Source organism: Saprolegnia parasitica, assembly GCF_000151545.1.
Source record: "Saprolegnia parasitica CBS 223.65 unplaced genomic scaffold supercont2.102, whole genome shotgun sequence".
Classification (NCBI taxonomy): Eukaryota; Oomycota; class Saprolegniomycetes; order Saprolegniales; family Saprolegniaceae; genus Saprolegnia; species Saprolegnia parasitica.
Window position 1 is genome coordinate 26,629 of NW_012156496.1, and position 24,139 is coordinate 50,767.

The window sequence follows — 24,139 nt, forward strand, 5'->3', positions numbered from 1 at the left end:
GTTATGATGCTTGTAGCTATTAGCTCTTCCCTGCATCGTCCCATCCTCGTCTCGACACTGCTGTTTCCTAATGCGCCGCGAACCCAGTCTACGGGTGCATTGGGCTACTTGTCGTCGGTCGCCATGGAAGTTGTTTTGGGTGCGCTTATTTATTGATGTGCACAAGAAAGATGAAGAATCGATTAGTAGGACGTGGTTACGCTTAGTAGACGCGGGCGACCGGCGCGACCGTCTTGCACTCTTCCTCGTCGAGCGTGTGGTAGTGCACCGGCCGGTACGCAATGTGCGTCGTGCCCTCCTCCGTGTTGTGGTACGCGAGCGTGTGCTTCATCCAGTTGACGTCGTCGCGCGTCGAGAAGTCTTCGCGGGCGTGCGCGCCACGCGACTCCTTGCGGGCCTCGGCGCCGTGCATGGTGGCCGACGCGCACGCGAGCAAGTTCTTGAGCTCAATCGTCTCGATGAGGTCCGTGTTCCAGATGAGCGAGCGGTCCGTGACCTTGATGTCCTTGAACTTGGGCACAATCTTGTCAATCTTCTGGACACCCTCCGCGAGCGTCTCCTGCGTGCGGTAGACAGCGGCGTCGTTCTGCATCGTCTTCTGCATCTCGAGGCGGAGGTCCGCGGTCGGGATCGCGCCGTTCGCGTAGCGAAGAGAGTCGACCATCGAAAGCGAGGCTTCGCCAGCGTTGGCGGGCATCGGGCGCTTGGCCTCCCCGGGCTTCGAGATCTCGGCGATGCGAAGGGCGCACGCACGGCCAAACACGACAATATCGAGGAGCGAGTTGGCGCCGAGACGGTTGGCACCGTGGACCGACGCGCACGCGGCTTCACCGGCGGCGAAAAGACCCTTGACGACCTTGTCCGGGTACATCTGGTTGGCATCCGGGAGGCCCGTCGTGTCCGGGATGACGACTTCACCGAAGTGGTTGGTCGGGATACCGCCCATGTTGTAGTGCACCGTCGGGAGGACCGGGATCGGTTCCTTCGTGACGTCCACGCCGGCGAAGATGGCCGCCGTCTCCGAGATACCGGGAAGACGCTCGGCGAGGAGCTCGGCCGGGAGGTGGTCGAGGTGGAGGTAGATGTGGTCCTTCTCATTGCCGACACCGCGGCCTTCGCGGATCTCCATCGTCATGGCACGCGAGACGACATCACGCGAGGCCAAGTCCTTGGCGCTCGGCGCGTAACGCTCCATGAAGCGCTCGCCCTCCGAGTTGCGGAGGATACCGCCCTCACCACGCGAGCCCTCCGTGATCAAGCAACCAGCGCCGTAGATACCCGTGGGGTGGAACTGGACAAACTCGGGGTCCTGGAGCGGGATGCCGGCACGGATCGCCATACCGGTACCATCACCCGTGCACGTGTGCGCCGACGTGCACGAGAAGTACGCACGACCGTAACCACCCGTGGCAAGCACCTACGAACGTGCTTGATGAGCCAAGACATAAGTGCGATTGAGGCTGCGTACCGTGTTGTTGGTGTGGAAGCGGTGGATGCTGCCGTCTTCCATGTTCATGGCAATGACACCGCAGCACTCGCCGGCGTCGTTCATGATCAGGTCCAAGGCGAAGTACTCGATGAAGTACGACGTGTCGAACGCCAACGAGCGACCGTAGAGCGTGTGCAACATGGCGTGGCCGGTACGATCGGCGGCGCACGCGCAACGGTAGGCCTGGCCACCCTTGCCGTAGTCGAGCGACTGACCACCGAAGGCGCGCTGGTAGATCTTGCCGTCGTCCGTGCGCGAGAACGGGAGACCGTAGGCCTCGAGTTCGAGCACAGCGCGGGGCGCTTCCTTGCACATGTAGTGGATGGCGTCCTGGTCACCGAGCCAATCCGAGCCCTTGACCGTGTCGTACATGTGCCACCGCCAGTCGTCCTCGGTCATGTTGGCCAGCGCAGCGTTGATGCCACCCTGCGCCGCGACCGTGTGCGAGCGGGTCGGGAAGAGCTTGGTGATGCATGCCGTCTTGAGGCCGGCTTCGGCGCAGCCCATGGCCGCGCGGAGGCCGGCGCCACCCGCGCCGACGACGACCGCGTCGAACTCGTGGTCGACGATGGTGTAGCCGCCCTTCGTGGAGGCGGCGCGGGCGCCCGTGGTCTTCAGGGCGCGCGAGATTGCGGCCTTGGCCTTGGAAGTGGCTTGCAACATCAGCTACGACTGGAAAATACCAACTGACGCCTGCCGGGATTTGTGTGGTCGTCGGCCTTTTTTCAATGGGCCGCCGCATTATTATTCAAATCTTTTTTGGATAATACAAATGACATGTATAGATCGCAAGTTTATTTTAATTTTTCGAGATTGCTGAAAAACAGAATAATATGACGGTGGGGTGGCGCAGAATAAAAATATACACCCAATCAAACCGCTTTCAAATACATTTTACTTGGTGTTTGTATGTGCATTCAATTAAAACACATTTCATACGACATTAAAATATCTTCAAGCGACAATTTAATGGCAACGAATGCCAAGGAATGTCGAGTGCGACCGGCCCCGCAGTTGCCGCGCGCGCCGGAATTGGCGGCCTTTTCGACCGCGTACGACGAATTAGCTCGGTAATTCGTACCTCGCGACCGCGTCCGCGCCATCGCACGGAGGCGTCAGCGTTGGCGATGTGGCCGTTGAAGACAATGGCAATGTACGACGCAAGGTACCTACATTCGGGGCGGCGTTGACCATCGCTTCAACACGCCGCCGGATGATGATATCAAAAGAGTGTCGAGCCATAGCCGCGTCACCGTCCTCCGTGGGCGAATTGCGTGGAGACGACGACGACAGCGAGGAGGCCAGTCGTGGGCCGGCCCGGTGTTCCATTGCAAATGGACTTCGGTGGCGATCATCGCCGCAACGAAAGCTTACGAAGTCCATGCGCTGCCTCTGTCCCAGACCGACAACATGCGCTTCCCCCTGAGCTCTGGCTAAGCACTGCGCGATCACAACACCTAGAGTCAGTGACGACGAGTGGTGGATCCAGCTTTGATTCGATATACAGCGACCCCGTATCGACCTTCCCATTGTCGTCGCGTCGCTTGGAGACATGGGCGTGGCGACGGGGATGCGGCGACAAGGCAAGCCGCTTGGTGGATAAGCCCGTTGCGCCCGGAGCAAGAGCAGCGCAGCGTGTGCGTGCACATTCCCATCTCCAAGCACACGTCATGTAGCAAGCGATCATCCATACTAGTATTCATTGACAGTGTGTGTGAACCGTAGTCGTCTAGTGCGTCTAAATCGTGGTGGACACCTATTCGCGGGCAAAATGCAGCAAACTATCAGATTTTGACTTGGCGAGATTGCACTTTCCTCGTCGTCCGCTTTTAGTCGCTGGCGTTTCCGTCGCAGCAACTGAAATAGCCCCCGACGCCGGTGTACTGGCACGCCGACGATGGACGCCGACGCGACCACGGAGGCGCCGACGCCAGACGAGCGTAAGCCATTGTGCCTTGAAGCGAGCGACGACGTGGCCATGGAGGTGCTAACCGATGTCATCGACCACGTTGGCGTCATCTCTCGTGCAACGGCGCTCACCGCGGCAGTTGTACGTACTCGGCTTCTTGCGATTACGATGGACGTTGGTGTTCTGTAGCTCCGCCGTGTGAGCCAGCGCCTTGTGCAAGAGGTGTTTGACATTCAAGCCATGATCGCCATCGCAAGCTCAGCAAGCTTTGATGCGTGTGCCGACGGACCAGCGTCCACGATAGTTCACGCGGCGACCGATACCGCGCCATTGGTCCATGCCATTCAGCGAACGCTCTCCTACTGCCAGCAGAACCCGACAAGTGTCCAGAAGATCGTCGCCACCGTGAGCATCGACGGTGACGGGCACGTCTGCGGCGATGTCGAGTTTGCGTCCGTGCTCGGGTCGCTCCCGCTCTTCTTGACACCAGTCGAGGTGCTGCCTCTCATGTGCAACAGGCGCTCTACGCGAAACGCTAGGTGCAATTCATGGCCGCGCACGCCCATGGGCAGTCGATCACGGCGCCGGAATTGGCCAAAGTCTGCGCCAAAGCACTCAAGGCAGCCGAGAAACAGGTCAAAAGCTCCGTGCGCGCGAGCAGCTCCGTCGCCTTTGCGTGCCCCGTCGAGCCAAAGAGCTACCCCATGGACGTGCACACGCCGCATGAAGTGCCCGCCCGCCCGCAGCCGCCGCCCGTGTCGCCCGACAACAACAAACAGTCGACGGTCCGCGGCACGTTTGTAGGTCGTGGCGGCCGCATCGCGATCGCTGCCGGGATCGTCTCCAACAAGCTGACGTTGGACGACGTCGAGATCAAGCTCGACGCAACGCGGGACGACCGCGCCTCGGACAGCACGACGTTTTCCAATATTTTCTCGCTCGGCACACCGCGGCAGCTGTCGCCACGAGAGCTCGCGCGCCGACGGGACATTCTCGCGTACCTCGAGGGCATCGAAGCGACGCGCCAGCACGACGAGCTCGTGGCCAAGCGCAAGAAGGCGCTCCTCGAACGGCCTCACCACGACGGCGACGGCGGCCACATCTCGACGGCGGCCGCGCCATTGCCGAATCTGCCGCTGCATTTGACACTCAATCTCCCGTTCAACATTGCAACACCCGACGCTGCGCCGCCCGAGGTCCACCGGTCGCCGTCGATCAAACCGTCGCCAAAGCACCGGCGTCCGTCCCAGGTGGCCGGGCGTGCCGACGTCGCAGAGGTAGCGTTGCTTGTAGTTATCGTTCCGAGACGCGCGGTTGCGTAGCCGTCTGTCGAGAAGCCAGCGGCGGTCGAGCCGCTGCCGCTGTTTCACTTGCCGCAGATCGAAACGGGGCGCATCGAAGTTGGCGTCAAGGTCGTGTACCCAGGAGAGGTGTCAAGCACGGCAGCAAGCGAATACCGAGTCGCCACTCGCGCCTCAAAGCCCACAACTACAACGTAATGCGTGTGGCGTGCTCTATGGAATTCAGTCGCTGGCGTAGGCAACGACGGACGAGCCGACCCTGAAAGAGGAACCTTCCACGTTCGCAAATAGAGTGGTACCACAGGGATGATCATGCTGGTGGGTAGACCTGCCGCATCGACATCGTTGCCGCCATTGCCGCTCTCCCCCATCAAGCCACTGGTGCGACTTTTGGATAACATGGGTCGTCACGGAAACGTAGAAACCACTGGGGTCTCCATCGCTGCCCGTGACGCTGCCGACCGCATCCACAAGCCCCGTGAAAGCCAACCAAGTGGTGTGTACCTTCGCAAGTCTTTCGACACTGATCTACATTTGGGAGGGCAGAGGAAACAAGCTGGCACGCGCGTGCGCGGGAAGCCTCCGGCGCGCACCCGCTTCAATTTTTCCGAGGCCATCGCCCGCACGCTGCAGGTATGGCTCTCGTCGGCGTGACAGGAACCGAAGTTGAGTCTCTAGCTCTCCGAGTCGGACCTCGAAGCCACGTAACGTACTCTGGCAATAGTGATTTCCAGATATTCTGTTGACCGTTTGACCTAACCCTACCTGCTCTGGACCCGTTCGCTTCGATGTCTTGTCTCGGAAAGAAAGACTAGGGACAGCCTCCTCGTCTGCATACCGCGTACATCCACTCGGTACTGGACGCCGCATGGCATTTCCCAGCGCGCGAGTTGATGGCCAATACACTGCTGTATGTCCTGGCGCACTCGATACATTGATACCGATATCTAAATCGTCGGTATCTATTCATTTTAATGCAAAGTCTAGTCGATTACGAGCGCAGAAAAGCGTGTACGTGGGTAGCCGCCTCGTACCCCGTGTACATGACAAAGCCGTACGGGTTGACGTTGCCGCTCTTGACGACGCTACCGTCGCCGACAAACACGTTGGACGTCCCGAGCACGCGGAAGGTCTCGTCCGCGCACCGGTCGCTGCTGCGATTGGACGCGACGATGCAGGCGCCGCCAAAGTGATCCGTAATGAGCGTGTGCTGCACGATCCACGACGTCCGATTGGTCGCCCACGTCGCCCACTGCAGCGCCTATCGACACGGGCAATGGCGACATCGAACATCAACAATTATTGCGTACCGACGGCGCTGGAAAGACGGGCACTGTCGCCTGCTTGGAGTCGGCCACAATGCGGTCGATGGTGCTCTGGATGAACGTCGCCATCATGCGCGCGTCGGATGGGTGCGACCAGTAGAGGTGCCCGGCCATCGCGCCCGAGTAACTTCCGTTGGGAAAGAAGCCCGCGCGGTCCCGCGAGAGCGGGTTGTTGAGCGTAAAACAATCGTCCAGTCCATTTCGTGGTCGTTCGCGGGCGGCGACAAGTCGAGATTCGGCATGACGTGCGGAAAGATAGAGAGCTGAAACTGATACGCGTGGCCCGAGGAGGCATCGGCGAGCGTCTCGTACGCGATGAGAACGGGGTTGGCGCTCGCCATCGGGCCCGACCGCGTCGTCACAAACTGACGCAAATCGTCGGCCGACGGACGCATGTAGTCAAAGCCAAAGCCCGACGTGTTCGCGACGTGCGACGTGCGAAACGTCAGGGCCACTTGGTGCGCGTCAAAGATGTGGGCGCCCACATTCTCGTTCTGGATCCATGCGTCGGCACGAAGCGGCGACGGCAGCGGCCGCGTCGTCACCTATGCGCGCTCCGTCACACACTCATTTGCATGGAGGAAAAGGCACACGAGATCGCGTTGGCTGAGAGGACCAATGCCCGATTGCATGAGCAAGCGCGGCGACAAGAGCGCGCCGGTTGCCACGATGACGGCGCCGCGTGCACTGAGCACGGCCTCATGAACCACCTAAATAAAGGTCGCACAAACTGCTTTTGTGTGGGAAAACGACTGCGTGTACCGATGTCGCGTTCGCAGCGTCTTCCTTGTACAGCACGTGGGTGGCCTTGCCGTCAACATGCACGATTTGCTCGACGCGTGCGCCGAGACGCAGCTCAAAGTTCGGTCGGTGCGCCATCGCGCCCAAAAAGGTCTTGGCGGGCGAGTCACGCAACCTACGTCTAGCATTAGCACCCACGAGTGGCGTGGGAGTCGGACCCGTCTTTGACCGTAAATGGAGGATGTCCGTACACTCGGTGCTTTGCGTTCGAGTCGCGGTTCAGGTCATGTTCCGAGTAGTTGGCCAGCTGCAAGGCCGACGCGAGCGTGTTGTAGACGCCTTGTGCGTACCGACGTCCGTCGACGGACGGTGTGTCTGTCCACCCAAAGAAGCGCTCGATCGCTGCAAAGCTAACTCATACTAGTTCAACCCTGGAATGGGGTGTTGCGAGGACGTGCCCGTTGCGGACGGCACTTGCCGAGACGGGCCAGTCGATCTCATCGACGTAGTCGTCGGGCGTGCGAAAGTACAGCGCTGCGTTGATGGACGACGAGCCGCCAAGGATATTGGCGAGGTGGTTCTGCGGCGAGGACAGCTCGTCGATGCGCCAGACGTCCATCACCGACTTTGGCAAGCCGAACGCCACATGCGCGTACTCACCTATGTATGTGTCGCTGCACGGTGGGCACCAATGCAATCCTCCGATGGATAGACGCACCAGGGATGTCAAAGAGCGTCCAGCCTGTCGAGGCGGCGTACTCGGGTACCATGGTGCCCCCCGTACACTAGCAACCATCGCGCTGAGTCGTGCAGCCAGAGCAATGAAAAATACCTGGAGGCTGGGACCACCGGCTTCGAGGAGCAGCACCGAGACGCTGGGGTCGCGTGACAAGTACTCGGCGGCGACGAGGCCGGCGGGGCCGCCACCGACAACGACGACGTCCCAAGCCGCTGGCGCCGGCGCGAGGCTCCATGCGACGAGCGCGCCCGCAGCTGTGAGCGCGACGAGGCCTGTGGCGGCGACGGCGAGCCGCTGGCGCTGGCTGCGCGTGGCGTCCGGCGCGTTGAGGGCGATGCTGCCGTAGGTCGTCATCGACGGTTGAATTCTGTGAGTGTGACATGGGTTCGTTTGTTCAGGGAAAGATCTCGGAACCGCCATACGATTGGATAAAATACCTTCCAAGAGGCCAATCAGAAAGCGACGACAGCGCAAAAACGGCAATTGGCTGCAAGCGGCGCTGATATTCAAGTTGAAGCTCGTGCCGTCTGCGTGAAGCGGTCGCCTGTCTCGTTTCCGCCGACCACCAACCGATCAAGGCCACCGCTCGATGATAAGGACCGCGCATGCTGTTAGCTGTACTAGCAGCGTAGCCCTTGTCTGGCGTGTGTCGACGTCACGTTCGAGGCAGCCACGCGGGAGATTGCGTCACCAACGGTGGTTGCGTCCCCTTGCAACGGGCCAGATTTTGCCGCCCTTCTCTTGGTAGCGACGACGGCATCTGGCCACCCGGCCTGTCCGACCACCGCTGCCTTGCCTGGCTTGGGTGACCTCTCACACGACCAAGCCGCAAGTGGTCGAGGGCATCTACAGTACCCATCGCCGAGTAGCCATGCTTCTTCAACGGCTTCTACGAGGCGCGGCAAGTAATCGACGCCCGATCAGCAGCGGATCGCAGAAGGTGATCGCACTGAGTCATTCCTGAGTACGGTCTGGACACCCAAGTTGTATATTCTTTATCTGGCGTCAAAGATGTTCGCACATTTCGAGTGAACAAGGAATTGATACCAGCGACCTTTAGACGTGAGTCAGTGGGTCGTACTACAGTAGAATGGTCAAATATTGTCCATGCGCATCGTGTGCGACATGCGGTACACAATCGAGGTCGTCTCGAGCGTCTCGTCGACCAAAGCCAAGTCCGCGTCGGGTTTCGGCGTTTGCTTGTCGAGCTCGTTGAGCATGGTGCGCCCAAAGATCGAGTAGATGTCCTCCATCTCGGCCTTCTCGATGAACGTCGCGACTTCTGGAACCGAAATCGTCGCGCCTTCCGTCGGCGTGACGCCCAGCGCCAACAGAATTTCGTCTGCAAAGTGCTGCGCCATGTCCTGCACGTTCTTGTCATTGGCGGAAACCATGAGCCCGGAAATGAAGAACGCGATGAGTTCGCTCCGACTGAGCTTTCCGTCGCCATTCAGATCGTAGACTTCAAACAAAAACACAATCCGCGCGCGCAAGTCGCCCTTCTCGAGCGCCGCCATGGCGCGAATGAACTCGCGCCACTCGATGACGCCCGAGTAGTCGTCGTCCAAGATGGCAAAGACGCGGTCCACAAACATCTCGTCCTCCACGGACAGCAGCGGCACGGCGCGCCGAAACGTGGCCTGGTCGACGCCGGCGGGGACCGCGAAAGCGAGCAGAGCGCTTTGAAGCGGCTCCAGAGCGTGTAGAGCTCAAGGCGCGTAAAACCCGTTTTGGCCATGAGCTCCTCGAGGTTGTAGTCGCTCAGGTGCCCGTGGTACGCGGTCACGGCCCGCGGCGAGTGGCACACGCGCAAGTCAAACTCGGAAATGTCGTGGTGCTGCAGTAGTCGATCCCGCGGGTTGATCGGGTTGATCGGTAGCGGGCACGACAACTGCGGCTGTCGCGTCGACGGGACATGTCGTCTTCGCCGAGGACGCTGCCGTTCCGTGTCGTTGTTGCTGCGTCCTGCGTCATTCTTTACGCCAGCGCTCTCTGTCTCGCGGCTCCGGTACATCACTGGATAGCGCTGCCTTCGGGGACTGGCGTTGTTGCCGAGCTTGTCTTCAGACACCCTCGGTGCGCGTGGTGTCGGTGATACTACAACGGGCGCCACAAGGCGTGCAGAGGGACGAGGCGCTGGCTCCAAAACGGTGGGCGGCAAAGCAAACGCAAACGAAGCAGGTCGTCGCCGCTCCATCTCGAAGCGAGCTTTTTGCAGCGTATAGAGCGTCGAGCGTCCCGTCGCACGGACATCTATCGTGGAGGTGGAAGCATCATCCTTGCAGGGCCGAACTCGTACCGAGGGTGTCACGGCGAACGCGGAAGACGGTGAGATCGCGCATGCGCGGAACGTCGGCGATGTGCAAGCTGCGCAAGCGAGTGACTTCATCGTCGATATGCGCATCCGTGTGCGCAAGCGATGGTCCGCGCGACTCAAGAGCTTTCGGTGCGAGGCAGGGCAGCATGTCTCGGCACCAAATAAAACAGTGTACCGTTAACAGAGACCGTCAGTATTTCTTGACGTTGAAGCGGAGACTGTGCCGGTCTACTCTTGCCAAGAGTGCGCTTTCTTGCTGTCGCCGAGCTTGTGCCCACAGCGAAGTGAGCGCGTAGATCGAAACAGCCTGAACGAGTGCCGAGCAACTACTAAACAGGCGGCGAAAGCTTGCACGCTACTGCGGCAAGGAAACTGTCGCCTATGTTTAGGCAGCTCCTGCGGGGCCATGGACAAGTCGAGCCCCGAGTACAAGGAGGCGCTGCACGAACATGCGCGAACGCTGGGACTGGACCCGGTCCAAGAAGCACAGTACCTCTGGATCGTTGAGGAAGCGCTGACGGCGCCGCTACCAGACGACTGGGAGCAAGGTTTGCCGTGGTCGTCGCGATCGACGACAGATTCACGTCTGTGGTGGTAGGCGAGACGGACGATGGCACGATCTACTACTTCAACGTCAACAGCGAAGAGAGCATTTGGGAGCACCCGATGGACAGCCATTACAAGGACATGATTGCCAAGAAAAAGGAAGAGGATGCAAAGAAGCTCGCGTTCAACTCGGCGCCCAAGAAGGACCTGGGCCGGCGCCAGACGTCGGTGCATGAGTTCGACATGGTCGACACGATCGAAGACATGTCTTCCAACAAGCCAGCGCCGCTCACGAGCGCCGGATCCGCGTTCGGGAAAGACTCGAAAGCGTGGCTCCTCGACGACGAAGACGACTTTGACGTGGTACTTCCACTCGCCAAAATGCAGTTTAGTGCTCATGTAACATCATTTAGCCGTCGCCAACGCCGATGCCCAAGAGCTTTAGCATCGTGTCGTCCATCAAAAAGACAGAGGAGCATCCGGTGGTGTCGAAAACGCTGCCGACGCCGACACCACTGCTCTCGACGCCCGTGCCACCGACAACGACTGCAACGACCGCGATAAAGTCAATGGGCAGCGCCATGTCGACGGCCACATCTTCCAGTAACAACAAGGAGGCCGAGAAGCAGATCGACACGCTTCGCGCCGAGATCACGCAACTCAAGAAGAGCCACGAGACGGCCGAGAAGCAAGCCAAGACTGCGCGAGACAAACTCAGCCAAGAAATGGAGACGCTGCGTCGGGGAAAGGAGGCTGCCGAGACGGAGGCGAAGGAAGCCAACTATCTGCGTATGAAGATCAATGAGCTCAAAACCAAAGTCTCGACGCTTGAGGCGCAGGCCACAAAGGGCGATCCGGACGCGACCCGTGCCCTGGATGCCCTTCGCGCTGACGTGGACGCCAAGACCAAAGAGATAGCCGAGGCGCAGACGCAGCTAGAGACAGCCAAAGACGAGCACAGTCGTGCAATCCAAAAGCGCGATGACTCGCTCGCAGCGCTCAAGAAGGAGCATGCCATCGAGGTAGATCGGGTCGTCTCCACAACAAGGTTGAACCGATCGGGTAGGTGGAAGCGCTCCAGGAGCAGCTCTTGCTGCGCCAGGCCACCAACATTACACTACAGCATTCGACGGGCGAGCTCGAGAAGCTAAAGAAGCGCATTTCGGAGCTCGAAGACGACGCCCTCAAATCCGCACAAGACCACGCGAAAGCCATCGAGGAGCATGTGCGCCAATGGCTTGCACTGTCATCGCTGATGCTCTAGTGTAGAAAGCTGCACACGCCGAGGCGCTAGCAGCCCTGGCGCTAGCTCAAAAGAAATGCAGCGACGCAGACGCTGCACAAGCTTCGCAACGCGACGAGCTTGACGCGCAAACGAGTCAGCTCCAGGCCAAGCTCAAGCTTCAGGCCAAAGCGGCCGACGACCTGTCGCAGCAGCTTGGAGACGTAGAGCGCCAGCTGCAAGACACCAAGGACAAATGGCGTACCGCGACTGCGCAGAGTGACGAGCTGGTGACGTTCAGCATTACACAAAGCAATTTTGATCACCACGTTCTGGCACAGGCCCTGCATGTGCGCCGACTCGAAGACAAGGAACGATCGACAGCAATGGCCTTCGCTGATGAAAAGCGGCTTTTGGAACAGAGTGCGAAATCCTGGTACTACCTATTGTACGTAATGCAAGATACGCGTACAACATGAGTGTAGGCAAGACCGACTACAAGCTGTACAGCGCGAGCTGGAGACACTTGGAGTCGCTGCAAAAGCAGAAAAGGAGGCCCACGCCCACGCGCTCTCGGTCGCCAACGACGCTCTCAACGAGGTTCGTGCCCTTGTTTTGTCGCGTCTTGAGCATGCCTTTTGTCCCCAGATGCGGCGGGAGAAGGAGCGCGCGATGGGTCAGTTTGGCGAAGTCCAAACGCTAAAGAAGGACAACGAAATCCTCAATCTGGACCTGGGTCGCGTTCGTGATCAAAAAGCAACGTTGGAGTTTGAGCTTCGGAACCTCAAGCAAGCGCAGTCAGTCGACACGTCCCAGCTCATGCAGTACAAAGGTCACAAACTACATATAGACAGGTGTCTCATGACGTACTATAGTGCAAATCGAGGAGTATGCCCGCAAAGAGTTCATGGAAAAGCAGCGGTTCGAGATGCTCGCGGGTGAAAAAGCCAGCGTCGAAAAGAAGATTGGGGCCATGGAAGCCCAGATTCAGACGCTTCGAGCCGAGGTACAATCGATCCATCGTCCGTTTTCAATCCTTTCAACTAAAAATCTGTAGCACCGGACCGACCTCGACAAGTATTTATACCGGATCCGCGAGCTCGAAAGCCAAAACGCACGGTAGGAATCCTTGATGTCTCTCTATCATGCTTTGTTGCATGACAATATTGTCTTTGATTTTGTCTTCGATGATGACGAATCATCCTGCATATAGACTGGAGTATGACATTTCTCGGGCCGAAGAAAAGTTTTCGACGGCGGAAAAGTGGCGCCTCAAAGAAGTGAGCCGCGTCGAGCAGCGGGACACGGAGCTCTTGGAAATGTACGTACGTGCATCTGTGGAGAAGATGTCTTCGATACACGAATACAATTTGTCTATATCTTGTATAGTAAGGAAGAGCTCGGTCGTGCAAAAGCCCGCAACATTGAAGGCGAGAACCACCATTTGATCAACGAGCTTCGGGGCCAAACCAAGCTCCTCGAGCAAAAGATTATCGAGCTCGAGCGTGCGCTGGCCAACGAAGTGTCGGCCAAGACCCAGGCCGAGCGTCTCTGGGCAGCGGAAACGGATAACGCGAAGAAGCAGTGGGCTGCGCAGATCCCGCAGCTTGCCGCCGCCGCCACACAGCGGTACATTATGACGTTGCTTGGTGCTGCGTTCTCAATGCATTGGAGCTAGGGCGAGCGACGAGTGGAAGAAACGGTGCGACGACATGGTCGAGAAGATCAAGGCCGAGTACCAAGATAGTTGGCTTCAAGAGCGGCAACAAACAACGACGCGGGAAGCCCATTGGCACGAAGCCAAGCGCGACCTCCTGCGCCAGATACAAACGTTCGCGTCCGAGAAGGACTTTTTCTCCAAGGAAATCTCGCGTCTCGAAGACAACAACAAACACCTCATGGTATATCATTGGTGCTCTATAAAGGGAACCTTGACGCACGATGGATGGATACAGGAACAGCTCCATACGATTCGAGTGTACTTGACGCAGCGGCCGCTGCACGGCACGTTCCCACCACCGCCGCAGGTCGTGTCGCAGAACCCCGCGCCCACCAATGTAGCGACGGACCCACAGCTCTCGTCGCACCTTCAGCACCAGCTCGGCGTTCTCCACGCCCAGTTCCAGCAGCTTTTTGAAGCGTCAACGACACCGGCACCGCGATCCAGCCACGTACGCGACTACAATCCGGCGCCAGAGACCCCATTGCCCGAGACTGCACCCTCGGGCGCCCACCTCCTCGAAGAGAAGCAGCGACTCATTCGGTCCATGGAAGACGTGGGTTCGCGACGCCCAGCCAGCGAGTGGATACCAGTGATCGACACCGCCGACCAGCGCAGCCTGTGGTATCGGCAAGGCTACTGGAGGTCGAAATACACATGAAACCAGGGCCCATGGAGTAAGCGATACCATCTCAACGGAGTAGCAACCAAGCTGGTCGTAGTACTACATTGAGGTTGGTGGTTAGTGCAAGAGTTGTGCTTTCACCAACGTTGGCTGTTGTTTCAATATCGTGAACGAGTCGCGTGCTGTTATATCGCTCAGACTCGAATTGAAAAGCAACTTCGAGACTTTCAATCAGACTTTCTAAAGCCAACTTCAATTCTAACGTCAGAACGATTTGTCCACCGCGTCGGTTCGATAATCCGGATACAGGTGGCAACGTATCCGAACGCCTTGGACCCTGCCACAACCACAACGACGATGGACGAGGAGGAGTGGTCGAAGGAGCTGGAGGCGAACCGGAAGCCGGGGCAGAAGCACCCGACGCCGTCGCCAGGCTTTGCGGACCGCGTCTTCTACGAGAGCCTGCTGCGTCAGAACCCCGAGAGTAAGATGGCCAAGAAGTGGTGCATCGAGTACGGCGTGCTCGAGGCCGACGAAGCGGCCGCGCTCTGCAAGACCATGGGCATCGCGTTCAAAGCGCCCAAGGAGCTCAAGAAGACGAGCGCCAAGTCGTCGTCCAAGAAGAAGTCGAACGTCCTTGACGACGCCGTCGACGACATTGGTCTGCACGCAGGCAGCCACATGGAAGGCGTCGGCGTCGGCAGCATCTAAGGCGACGCTTTCTTGTAATACATATCCTATGCCTAGTCTCTTGCGTTGCCGACCAAGTTCAAGCTAGTGCTGTAGGCTCGACCTTTATGGCCAGTGCTATTATGTCATGGTGCAAGCCCGTCGAACCAGTCAAATCTCGAGGCCACCACAGCAACACCAATCCACGTGCAGCCAAGAGACACCATACATAGGGCAGTAAAGGTAGCTTATGAGCAAGGCTACGTAGGCCTGGGACCAACCTCTGTCGTGGAGTGCCCCCGATGCGCTTCCGTGCAAGCCCCAGCACTCCGGATCACCTGAAGCCGTTAGGTCTATCGACTATCGTCTTGTTACATAGTATGCTCAACATGTACTACACATCTACTCGCGCACGAACGTGACCTTGTCTTGGATCGGGCGGCGGGCGCCCTTGGGGTGCACAAAGCCAGGCTTGGGGTACCCGACATAGAACAGGCCGAGGCAAATGTCTTCGGCGCCAAGGCCAAGGAAGGCCTTCATGTCGTCGTCGAACGAGCCGCCCGAGCTCCAGTAGCCGCCGACACCGTGGGCCGTCGCCGACAAGTGCATGTTCTGGACGGCGCACGCAACCGCCTCAATCTCTTCAATCTCCGGGATCTTCTTGCTCTCCTGGCGCTTCATGACGATCGCAATCACATACGACGAGTCGAGCTTGCTCTGGAGCTTGTTGGTATACTTCTTGGGGAAGAACTTGTCCTCGGGCGTCTTGGCCTTGTAGATGGCCGCGTCCTTCTCGCCGAGGCGACGACGGGCGTCGCCAGCAAACACGACAAAGCGCCACGGCTCGGTCTTGCCGTGCGTCGGCGCCCAGTTGGCGCTCTCAAGCATCTTCATCAAGACGCTCTCGGGCACGACGCGCGACGTGTCATAGTCCCGCGGGAAGATCGACCGGCGCTTGGCAATGAGCTCGTCGGCGTCAAAGAGGTTGCGCTGCTTCTTGACGTACTTCCAGAGCGCGACGGCGGCGCCCGCGCCCACGGCCGTGAGGAGCGAGACGCCGATGCTGAGGCTGATGCCAGCCAGGGCGCCGTCGCGGACACCGCGCTGGTACGCCGTCGGCGTGCTCACGTCGCGGCTCATCGTGCGGCTGGCCATCACGTGTGAAAATCGAAAATGATGCAAGATCGCTACGCGCAATTTGCCACTTTTGATTGGACAAAATAATTGTGATTTGATGATTGGCCAAATACGGCTTCCACCTGCAACGTGATTGGTGTGTGGCAGGCGCCATTCGTCAGTCCAACCATAGGACTACTGAGGAAGGGACGCCCCTTGCTTCCGAGGCTACCGGAGTAATCCTGCACCTGGGCCCACGCGCCCAACTGCATCCTGCAACGAGGTACAAGGTCAATATAGCACTCTATTCGGTCGTCGTCTCCTTGCCCTTATGGCCCGGCATCTTGCTCTTCCAGTGGGAAGGCTTGAGCTTCTTCTTGCGCAGCTCGCCGTCGTCCGAGTCGCCGTCTTCCTCGTCCACGTCGCCTGCGCACACAATGAGCTCAGATAAGCATCGTGTCGTCGTACCAAGGACGGTCGTCTCGGCGATCGCAGCGAACGCATCGACACCAGCAATCGACTTGAGCGCGGGCGTCTCGCCGGCAATATCAAACTGCTGCAAAAACGGCGCTGCCTTGTAGCCGACGAGCACGTGGCCGCTCTCGTTGAAGATGACGTTCGAGGGTTGGCTCGCTCTACGTGCGAATGAGACTATACAGAAAAGGGTCGCGCATGCAAGCCTACTCAGGGAGCATCAACGGCAACGCGACGATCTTCTTGTCCGCGTTGATGCTAAAGAAGCGCACAGCCATGTCGGTGTTGCGGACGAGCGCGATGCGGTTCGTGAGCGGGCACACCGAGAGACCGCAGTGCTTCGTGTCGGACGTGTCGAGCGCAAAGGCATCGAGGAGCGCGCCCGTCTCGACGTCCCAGAGGTGCAACGCGTCGTCGAGGCCGACCGAGACCTAGTACAGAGTTGCATCTACATCCATATCCATACTGATCGGACGTACAAAGAGCGACGGCGTCACGGTGCACGTCGCAATCTGACGCACGCATTGGCGGTGGCCCAAGCAGTAGTTTTGCACGAGCGTCGTCGCCGGAAAGTGGGAGACGCGGACCTTCTCGTCGCGGTCCGCCGTGAGAAGGTACTTGCCGTCGACGCTCATCGCGACGTCCGTGATGATCGACGTTGTGTGCTGAAGGAGGCTCTTCTCGCCCGCCGTCACGTCCGGCAGCGGGTACGCGTTGACCTCGCCGGCGTTGCCGCCCACGAGGATGGCTTCCTTGCCGCCGTACGCGGCCGCGACCATGCTCGTCGTGTTGCGCGGCACTTCGCGCGTAGAGACGACTTCGCCGCGCGTCGAGTTCATCTCGTACACCGTGAGCTTCTTGTCCTGCGTGACGACCGAGAGCAAGGTCGCCTCGGCGTTCAAGGCGATGGCCACGACCTGCGACGCCGTCGAGAGAAGGAAGGACGACGCACCGCTACGCAGAACGAGGAAGCGTCATGAGCTTCGCGCGGTGGCCAGGTAGATGAGAACGTACTTGTAGATGAAGATGGCTTGGCCATACGCGCAAGCGACGAGCGACTTCTTGGCCGTGAAGAGCATGTTGAACAAATGAATGTCTCGTGGCGCGTTATCCGAATGACCGGATAATCCCATTGATGGTTTGGGGTGGACGGGCAAAGACCTCTGGCATCTTATCCACTCTTAGAGGTTATACCGCCGCACGCGACCGTCGAACTTGCCGTAGGTAGCAGCCGACTCGATGCGTCTACCATATTCGACCATGCATTACACCCGTCGCAAGCACCATGCTATGCATAGCGATAGCATTGCCTCTGTGCTTGAGGCGAAAGATACCAGCTTGAGATACTCCTCCCATAATAAATATATAGTATGTATTTATACACGATATATGGTTTGGGAAGAGTTGCCTAGTACGGTAGAAGATTCCAGAGATTCCTAGATTCAACGGCGCTCGCTGAGCACCGTCAGGTGTCAGCGTTGCTGCCGCTGCCCATCTCGATCAGAGCTAGTACCGTGTTCTACTCGAGTCAGCGGGTTCAAACTGGTACTGTACCGGTACGATCATTTCCGGATAAACCTGTCAATATAGATATGCGAATATATTTGTTTTGGAAGGTCGCGGCAAAGCATTGTGGCCACGGAAAGTCAATTTGTGAGACCAACATGGGCGCCGTGAGCAAGTTTCCGTACCCCAAGCACACGTGGTCGCCGGCCGGTGGCTGGTGGAACGAGCCGAAGAACTGGAAGACGCGCACGGGCGTCCTCGTCGGCGTGCTCGGCCTCCTCATCGTGCCCATGGCCTCGTTCGCCACCAAGCACAAGACGACCTACAGCCACCTCCCGGCCACGCAAGAAGAGTAAAGCCTCAGTCCGCGCCGCTTCGTAAACAACCGTGTATAGCACGTCCTGTGATTCTATACATGCATACCTTGTGTGTCCTAGCTCCGCCGCTGTAGCCATCGCGTCTTTTTCAGTGAGTCCAAGCTCCGTCGATGACGGACGGCGCCAGCCTGTGCAACGTCCTCCTACGCGGATTGCGCGACCACCGTAGCCTAGCTGTCAATGGGATGTGCCCATCGCGTGCGTCGTCGCGCCCGTGTTGGGCCCATCAGCGAGGCCCAATCCGCCGAGCCGCAGGAATGCACAGCGCATGACGAGGACGCAGCGTGAACGGGTGGGATTTATACATCACTACGTGTGCCACTACTACACATCCCAGACCGTTGACGCTGCTAAAACTGGTGGTGCGAACGGTCAATCTCCTTGACGGCGCCGTCCGCATTGGGCTTGAGCGAAAACGTGCGCGAGAACGCGGGCTTGTTGAGCTTCCACTTGGTCTTATTGTCGCCATTGTTGTCGCCATCAAGCGGCTCCGAGGCCATTGTGTCGTCGTCATTGTTGCAGTCTTCGTCCCCTTCCGGCACGGTCGGCGACCCCAGCGCAACGGGAACGTCCCACGACGTCTCGCCCGTCGCTTCGTTTACATAATAGAACGTCCCTGGCGTCGACGAGCTCTCGCGGGCGATCCAGCCCTTCGGAAGGTTGGCGGCCGCTTTCGTTGGCGTCTGTGGCGCCGTCGTGAGCTGGCGCTTGAGCTTCGAGCCAATCGCGAGACGGCTCGTGACCGCCTTGGCCTTGCTGAAGCCGAGGTTGAAGGCCGAGCCCGCTGCGCTGAGCATCTGCGTCGATGACGCATTGCCCGAGAAGCCGCGGCCCCTACACAAGCGCACAATTGAGATTTTCGGGGAGCAATCCGTGGGCACGTACTTGTTGCGCATGGCCGAAAACTGCTTGCTACTGATCGTGCCTTGCGAGTCGTCGAGGACTTGTTCGAGGATTTCGTGGTTAAGTTCGTCCGCGGGCTCGTCGTCGTCGTCAATGGGCGAGCTTGGGACGGGCGCATGCTTCTCGCGCTCATCCTACGTGTCTCGTAAGTTTACCGCAGGCTGCATCGTCGCGCACCTCGAGCTCTACTTGGAGCACTTTGACAGCGTCGTTCCGGGCGTGCACATGCGATGCAAGCTCTTCGACGAGCGCCCCGAGTTTGGCGATCGAGCCAAGCGCATCGAGAGACGGTGCGAGGGCATCATACGACCCGGGCTCGGCCGCAGCGCCGCAAGCAGCCTGCGTGGCCGCCATGGCTTCCTTCACAACGTACTTGGAGCGGCGCGTAATGTGGTCGAGCTGCTCCGTGAGGCGCACAATGGCCTCTTGCGTCTTCTCGCACTTCTCCTTGAGCGTCCGGACTTCCTCTTGGAGGATCTCCTTCTCCGAGTCGATCGTCTTGTACCGGTGGCCCTGCAGCGCCTTCATCCACTCGACTGCGTGGGCTTCCATGCGCGCCTGGCGCTGGGCCGGCGTCTCGCCTGCAATCTCGTCGACCTACATGATGTCTCGTTCATGAGGCATATCGACGGCAGGACGACGACATACAGCATCGTCGGGTGCAATGTCGAGGTACAGCGGGCGAATCTTCTTCTGCTCCGTCGTCTTGACGTCGGCGGCGACGCGGAAGCTGTGGGCCGAGCCGCCAATGCTGCGCTTGATGCACTGCGAGTTGAGGCGGACGTCCGTCATGTACTCGAGGTCGATGACACCACGCGGGTACTCGTCAGTCGGCGTGCGATAATAGTACAAGAACGTCGACGGCTTGACGACAAAGTAGTAGGGCGTCCAGTGGCCCTTCTCGTTGTCCGCCTCCTTGCGCAGAAACCCGGCCTTCGTGCCGAGCTGCGAGAGCTCGGGCGCCGACGTCGGTGGCGACCCGCGGATCTAGCATGGCCGTCTCGAGCCACTGCATGCTGCAGATCGCGTACCTTTTGCTTGGGCGCCGCCGCCTTGCCGTCGGGCTTGCCCACGAACGAGGCGTTGCTGCTGCTGCTCGTCGTGCTCATTGGCAAAAATGGCAAACTGCCGTCAACCCAAATCCTGCCTCCGCCAAGCTTGATGTTTGTATGCGCATAGAACGACCAAATGAAACCGCGGCCCTCCTATGCACAGGTCAAGCCAATCAGTGACGGCGCGCTTGAGGCAGCGGTCACGTGTACAGTCAATGGTGTACAGTACCGTACTATACCGCTGTGCTACAGGCGCCCACTGACGCCAGCGCTGTGGCGACGAGGCTATGGCAGCGATCCGATACTACCGGCGATTTCAGGCTCGATTCATTGACAGGAAGAGACGGTTCGCGATGTCGCGACGTCGACGAGCCACGCAGCGTCGTCAATGAGATCTTGCATTCGTCTCGTCGACCTCACCAGTAGACTGCTAATGGGCACGTGGTGCGAGTAGTGGGAGCTATTTGCACAGCGGCTGGGCCACCGACAAGAATGGCAAGATTCGGACCTCACAAGATCTGAGAAATGTACACGGTGAAACCTGTCGTCATTGACTCGACGGTTGTGGTAGCTCAAATATAATGAATGAGCTTACGTCAATCGATCGGCAGTGGCAAGGACATGAGCTTGCAGCGCATAGGGGTGAAGGCAAACTCTAGCCAGCACGAGCAAAGACTCCAAGACTGTTTTATCTAAATATTGTTGGGCACAAACAACCGCTGCCATTGCGCTCCAGCAGCGGTCAGCCACTCAGAACGCACTCGGCGCCGAATCTGGTAAACGTGGCCACATATCATTCTGCTGATCTCTCCGCAAGGGGCGTCGCTGGACACATCGATGCAGTGTGATGCAGAGGACGCGCCAAATGACGAATTCTTTACACAAGAGTCTACTAAGTGTCGTTGTACTAGAATCGCTCAACGCACAACATTAGATTAGACCAACTGGACGCGCCACTTTTGTCCAGCAAGGACACGAGTCGCTGCACTTCGCCTTGGAGGTATCGTTTGGGTATGTCTGTCTGGAGCTTGTAGGGTGAATGAGGCTCTGTACGAAGAGCGCACGCTGCTTGGATTGGTTTGGGCTTGATAGGCGTGAAGAGGAGGCCCACCACTGGCAGCTCGTCCGTCATTTTAGCAGTCGCGGCCTCGATCTTGGTTTTGAATTTGGCTTTCTCCTTGGCCGAGATGCCGCTCTTCCAGTGCAAGCACACGGTCTTGTACAATGGTAGGCGCGCTTTCCACGCAGCATTGGTCGCAGTGGCCGACGCCACGACGGCCTCGAACGCCTGTGGCGGGGGAGGCTCTTCACGCTCACCGACTCTAGCATCATTTTCTTCACAATCTGTACCCCTCGAGAATCCTCGTCGTACGGTGGAAGCACCTTGAGTCCTTGGGTCACGGCAGCGATCGCCCACTGGTAAAATTGCTTTTCATCCGCATAATTTTGTAGTCTCATGGATGGTCGGTCGTAAGGTGACTGTATTCCGAGAGAGCGAGACCCACCGTTGGTCGAGCGCGGCGCGGTGCAGCCTCAGCTCCTCTGGGTGCTGCAGAAGCCAGAGCTCGTATGGACTGAGCACACTCGCCGCGATGCCTTCGTCGTCCATCAACACTTTGCTGGTGCCTACACGTGTAGTTCTTAGCAGCAGAAGCTCTCATCGCTCCGACGCACCCAGTTGTGCGAGCTGCGACGTTCGAATCCGAGTGAGAAGCGTCTTGTGCGCTTTCTGCAGCGCATGCCACTCCTACGCTCCCAAGCCAAACGTCGGCCTTATCGCATGCGGTCGATGGCGACGTGCCTTGAGTTGCGACTGCAATTTGCCGTACGCAAAGTGAACGGCGTGGACCGTATGCAGCAATGGTGTCGACGACTATAGGACAGAGGCAGCTCGAACGAGCATCCTTGGATGGCATGCGTACCGAGCACGGGGCCCGAATGTGCGAGGTGCGCCGCGCGGCCATCGCAAACGTATCTTGAACGTGCGATGCAATCAATGGCGGTGCCTACATCATCAACAACCGTGCAGCCACCGCCCTCGACAGTCAAGCCATGGATGCAAGCCGTACGTCGGGGTACGGAGGCAAGTGGACATGGCTCTGTCCGAGCTGTCGCCGCACGATCGCCGTCGCTTGGCGCGAAAACAAGTGACTTTGGCCAAAGAGGAAGACGAGCGCTGCCAGAAGAATTGGGCCCGGCAGTGTCAATGGACTCTGCGTCGTGTAGAATTCGTGGCAGAGAAAGCCCCACTCGTAGAGATGGTAGCGCGCGACCTCGACGCAGACCTAAACGAACGCGGCTCGAGTGGGTGTCGTCCAAGCAGATCAAAGAACTTTGTACGTACGTCAAACCCGTCGGGCTCGTCAAAGAGCGCGCGGGACTGCGCTGCGACCGCCATGGCGTCCACGTTAAAATCAGCGAGAATCACGAGGCAGAGGTCGTGCAGCGCACGCCAGAAAGGAATGCACTAAGAGGACATGCTCGCTGCAGAAAGGACGACGAGTGGTGCAATCATGAGCTCATGAGCTGTACCAGGAGCGCGTGGCTGTCGTCAAACTCGGTCGCGCTCACGCTGCTCGTCTTGGCCCGCCGAATGTCCTCGGGCGTGAGGTACTCGATGCCGACGGTCGCGAGCGCATCGCGCAGCAGCTGCACGAACGTCGCCTTGGGCCGGCGCGGCTGGGCGTCGGCCATCGTGGCGTCGTATCCGGATGCACCGGATACCGCCGTGGAGCTGCGTGGCTTGCCGGCTCATCATTCCAACCGTTGGCCCAGTCTAATGCAGCTGAGTCGAGTGGGCTTGACGAATGTAGCTCAGACAACCTAAAGGTAGCAACCTTCCAACACTGTGCAATGCCATCGCTTAGCTCTGCGAGCTCATGCGCAGTGTACGTTGCAGCGCACTGCGACTTCAAAGCCCCTGTCGCGGGCGTGACGTCTTTCTTACCAACGGTCTTGCAACAAATGAAAAAAGACATGTCGAGGAAGCGCGGTGGCTCCATGACGGCGCAGTCCACCCATAGCGGAACCCTTGATTCTATTCACTAGTAGTACTACCGCCGAGAAACAAGACGCTCACCGACGCCGCTACCGGTACTATGCATGTGGCGGTGGTTTTGCGGAATACGCTTCTTGACAGTACGCCCAAGGCACGGCAGAAGACAGAATGAAACGAATTCAAAATGGTCCGACGCCGTCTAGCCAGCGCCGCGCTGCTTCTCCTTCTTCTGCGTCCGTCGCTTGGCCTTTTCCTTGCGGAGACGGTCGGCTTCGAGGAGCTCCTTATCGCGCTTGACCTTGCTGTCGTGCTCCTTCTTCATCTTGTCGCGGATCGCCTGCTGGTGCTCCTTGGCCTGCGTCTTGTTGGTGTTGACGGGGCCACTCTCCTCGGTCTTCTATACTCCATAACACTGCATGAGCATATTGGTATCGTCGAAGCACACGGCGCACCTTGGTTTCACGCACAATCACGTTGCCGTCTTCGTCCAGGAACGACGAGTCGGCCGCGCCGTACTCATTGAGGATCTTCTCACGCTGCAGCATTTCCTCGCGCGTCCTACCATATTGATGAGCCACTGAGGAGAGACAGCGCGTCTTACATGTGCTGTCGAGCTTGGGCCTTCTCGGCTTCTTTGCGCTCGTTCTCTTCGACAAGCTTGAGCTCAGCCTTCTTCTTCTCCTCGAGCTCGAGTTTGGCCTGCTCCAAGCTCTGCGCGGCCTTCTTCGCTGCCGCGTCTTCCTGCTCCAGCCACTTTGCCTTGATCTGCGCATCGAGGCCGGCTAGGCCTGCGTCGTCCTCGACGACAGCGCGGAGGACGTCGACCGCGGTCTGGCAACGCTCGTCGAGGTCCGTATCTTCGTCGGCGACGATCCCACGCACGTACTCGCCGTACACCTACATGCGTATCGTCTTCTCCTCTTCCTATCATGGCCATATCTGCGTATACCTCGCCGTCGATCGCGAGCTCGTCCAGGCGCTTACAGAGCCAGTCGTCGAAGGTCATGGTTGCTATGGTCGTCGCTCTGCCAGCAAGAAAGACCGTGAACAAATCCGGATAGTATCCGGTACGAGATAAACGTACGTGGGGAACGCAATTCACAAAAAACA

At 58.7% G+C, this 24,139-nt stretch overlaps 11 protein-coding genes across 11 annotated transcripts; 3 read left to right on the top strand and 8 right to left on the bottom strand.

Annotated features, from left to right (window-relative positions):
• Window positions 1-132: 132 nt before the first annotated feature.
• SPRG_13201 (succinate dehydrogenase flavoprotein subunit) lies at window positions 133-2,173 on the bottom strand. Its single transcript, XM_012352575.1, has 2 exons — window positions 1,469-2,173; window positions 133-1,417 (listed from the first exon to the last, which is right to left on the bottom strand). The coding sequence occupies exons 1-2, from the start codon at window positions 2,150-2,152 to the stop codon at window positions 203-205; spliced, it is 1,899 nt and encodes a 632-aa protein (XP_012207965.1). The 5' UTR covers window positions 2,153-2,173; the 3' UTR covers window positions 133-202.
• Window positions 2,174-3,386: 1,213 nt separating this feature from the next.
• SPRG_13202 (hypothetical protein) lies at window positions 3,387-4,897 on the top strand (the record flags this gene model as incomplete). Its single annotated transcript, XM_012352576.1, has 4 exons — window positions 3,387-3,539; window positions 3,588-3,893; window positions 3,938-4,675; window positions 4,721-4,897. 4 exons carry the CDS (start codon window positions 3,387-3,389, stop codon window positions 4,895-4,897), a joined length of 1,374 nt encoding a protein of 457 aa, XP_012207966.1.
• A 793-nt stretch (window positions 4,898-5,690) lies between these two features.
• SPRG_13203 (hypothetical protein) lies at window positions 5,691-7,858 on the bottom strand (the record flags this gene model as incomplete). Its single annotated transcript, XM_012352577.1, has 9 exons — window positions 5,691-5,960; window positions 6,010-6,075; window positions 6,153-6,569; window positions 6,618-6,722; window positions 6,787-6,940; window positions 6,984-7,175; window positions 7,224-7,425; window positions 7,484-7,550; window positions 7,598-7,858. The coding sequence occupies 9 exons, from the start codon at window positions 7,856-7,858 to the stop codon at window positions 5,691-5,693; spliced, it is 1,734 nt and encodes a 577-aa protein (XP_012207967.1).
• A 615-nt stretch (window positions 7,859-8,473) lies between these two features.
• SPRG_13204 (hypothetical protein) lies at window positions 8,474-10,186 on the bottom strand. The gene is made up of 2 exons (XM_012352578.1): window positions 9,283-10,186; window positions 8,474-9,184 (listed from the first exon to the last, which is right to left on the bottom strand). The coding sequence occupies exons 1-2, from the start codon at window positions 9,906-9,908 to the stop codon at window positions 8,599-8,601; spliced, it is 1,212 nt and encodes a 403-aa protein (XP_012207968.1). The 5' UTR covers window positions 9,909-10,186; the 3' UTR covers window positions 8,474-8,598.
• Window positions 10,187-10,227: 41 nt separating this feature from the next.
• SPRG_13205 (hypothetical protein) lies at window positions 10,228-14,645 on the top strand (the record flags this gene model as incomplete). The annotated part of the gene is made up of 15 exons (XM_012352579.1): window positions 10,228-10,369; window positions 10,420-10,730; window positions 10,781-11,389; window positions 11,434-11,592; window positions 11,637-11,879; window positions 11,931-12,025; window positions 12,075-12,189; window positions 12,238-12,421; window positions 12,465-12,595; window positions 12,647-12,708; window positions 12,803-12,910; window positions 12,979-13,218; window positions 13,268-13,490; window positions 13,545-13,865; window positions 14,244-14,645. The coding sequence occupies 15 exons, from the start codon at window positions 10,228-10,230 to the stop codon at window positions 14,643-14,645; spliced, it is 3,345 nt and encodes a 1,114-aa protein (XP_012207969.1).
• Window positions 14,646-14,931: 286 nt separating this feature from the next.
• SPRG_13206 (hypothetical protein) lies at window positions 14,932-15,772 on the bottom strand. The gene has a single exon (XM_012352580.1). The coding sequence runs from the start codon at window positions 15,756-15,758 to the stop codon at window positions 15,006-15,008; it is 753 nt and encodes a 250-aa protein (XP_012207970.1). The 5' UTR covers window positions 15,759-15,772; the 3' UTR covers window positions 14,932-15,005.
• Window positions 15,773-16,004: 232 nt separating this feature from the next.
• Window positions 16,005-17,300, bottom strand: SPRG_13207 (hypothetical protein). Its single transcript, XM_012352581.1, has 5 exons — window positions 17,208-17,300; window positions 16,673-17,147; window positions 16,404-16,624; window positions 16,188-16,354; window positions 16,005-16,145 (listed from the first exon to the last, which is right to left on the bottom strand). Exons 1-5 carry the CDS (start codon window positions 17,270-17,272, stop codon window positions 16,024-16,026), a joined length of 1,050 nt encoding a protein of 349 aa, XP_012207971.1. The 5' UTR covers window positions 17,273-17,300; the 3' UTR covers window positions 16,005-16,023.
• A 557-nt stretch (window positions 17,301-17,857) lies between these two features.
• Window positions 17,858-18,055, top strand: SPRG_13208 (hypothetical protein; the record flags this gene model as incomplete). Its single annotated transcript, XM_012352582.1, has 2 exons — window positions 17,858-17,983; window positions 18,011-18,055. The coding sequence occupies 2 exons, from the start codon at window positions 17,858-17,860 to the stop codon at window positions 18,053-18,055; spliced, it is 171 nt and encodes a 56-aa protein (XP_012207972.1).
• A 288-nt stretch (window positions 18,056-18,343) lies between these two features.
• SPRG_13209 (hypothetical protein) lies at window positions 18,344-20,157 on the bottom strand. Its single transcript, XM_012352583.1, has 5 exons — window positions 20,011-20,157; window positions 19,628-19,966; window positions 19,157-19,576; window positions 18,962-19,113; window positions 18,344-18,910 (listed from the first exon to the last, which is right to left on the bottom strand). The coding sequence occupies exons 1-5, from the start codon at window positions 20,086-20,088 to the stop codon at window positions 18,427-18,429; spliced, it is 1,473 nt and encodes a 490-aa protein (XP_012207973.1). The 5' UTR covers window positions 20,089-20,157; the 3' UTR covers window positions 18,344-18,426.
• Window positions 20,158-20,627: 470 nt separating this feature from the next.
• SPRG_21251 (hypothetical protein) lies at window positions 20,628-22,725 on the bottom strand (the record flags this gene model as incomplete). The annotated part of the gene is made up of 9 exons (XM_012352601.1): window positions 20,628-20,686; window positions 21,085-21,353; window positions 21,404-21,484; window positions 21,537-21,657; window positions 21,706-21,778; window positions 21,954-22,037; window positions 22,101-22,316; window positions 22,376-22,498; window positions 22,564-22,725. 9 exons carry the CDS (start codon window positions 22,723-22,725, stop codon window positions 20,628-20,630), a joined length of 1,188 nt encoding a protein of 395 aa, XP_012207991.1.
• Window positions 22,726-23,121: 396 nt separating this feature from the next.
• SPRG_13210 (hypothetical protein) lies at window positions 23,122-24,053 on the bottom strand. Its single transcript, XM_012352584.1, has 4 exons — window positions 23,979-24,053; window positions 23,631-23,926; window positions 23,482-23,587; window positions 23,122-23,426 (listed from the first exon to the last, which is right to left on the bottom strand). The coding sequence occupies exons 1-4, from the start codon at window positions 24,033-24,035 to the stop codon at window positions 23,229-23,231; spliced, it is 657 nt and encodes a 218-aa protein (XP_012207974.1). The 5' UTR covers window positions 24,036-24,053; the 3' UTR covers window positions 23,122-23,228.
• Between the last annotated feature and the right edge of the window lie 86 nt (window positions 24,054-24,139).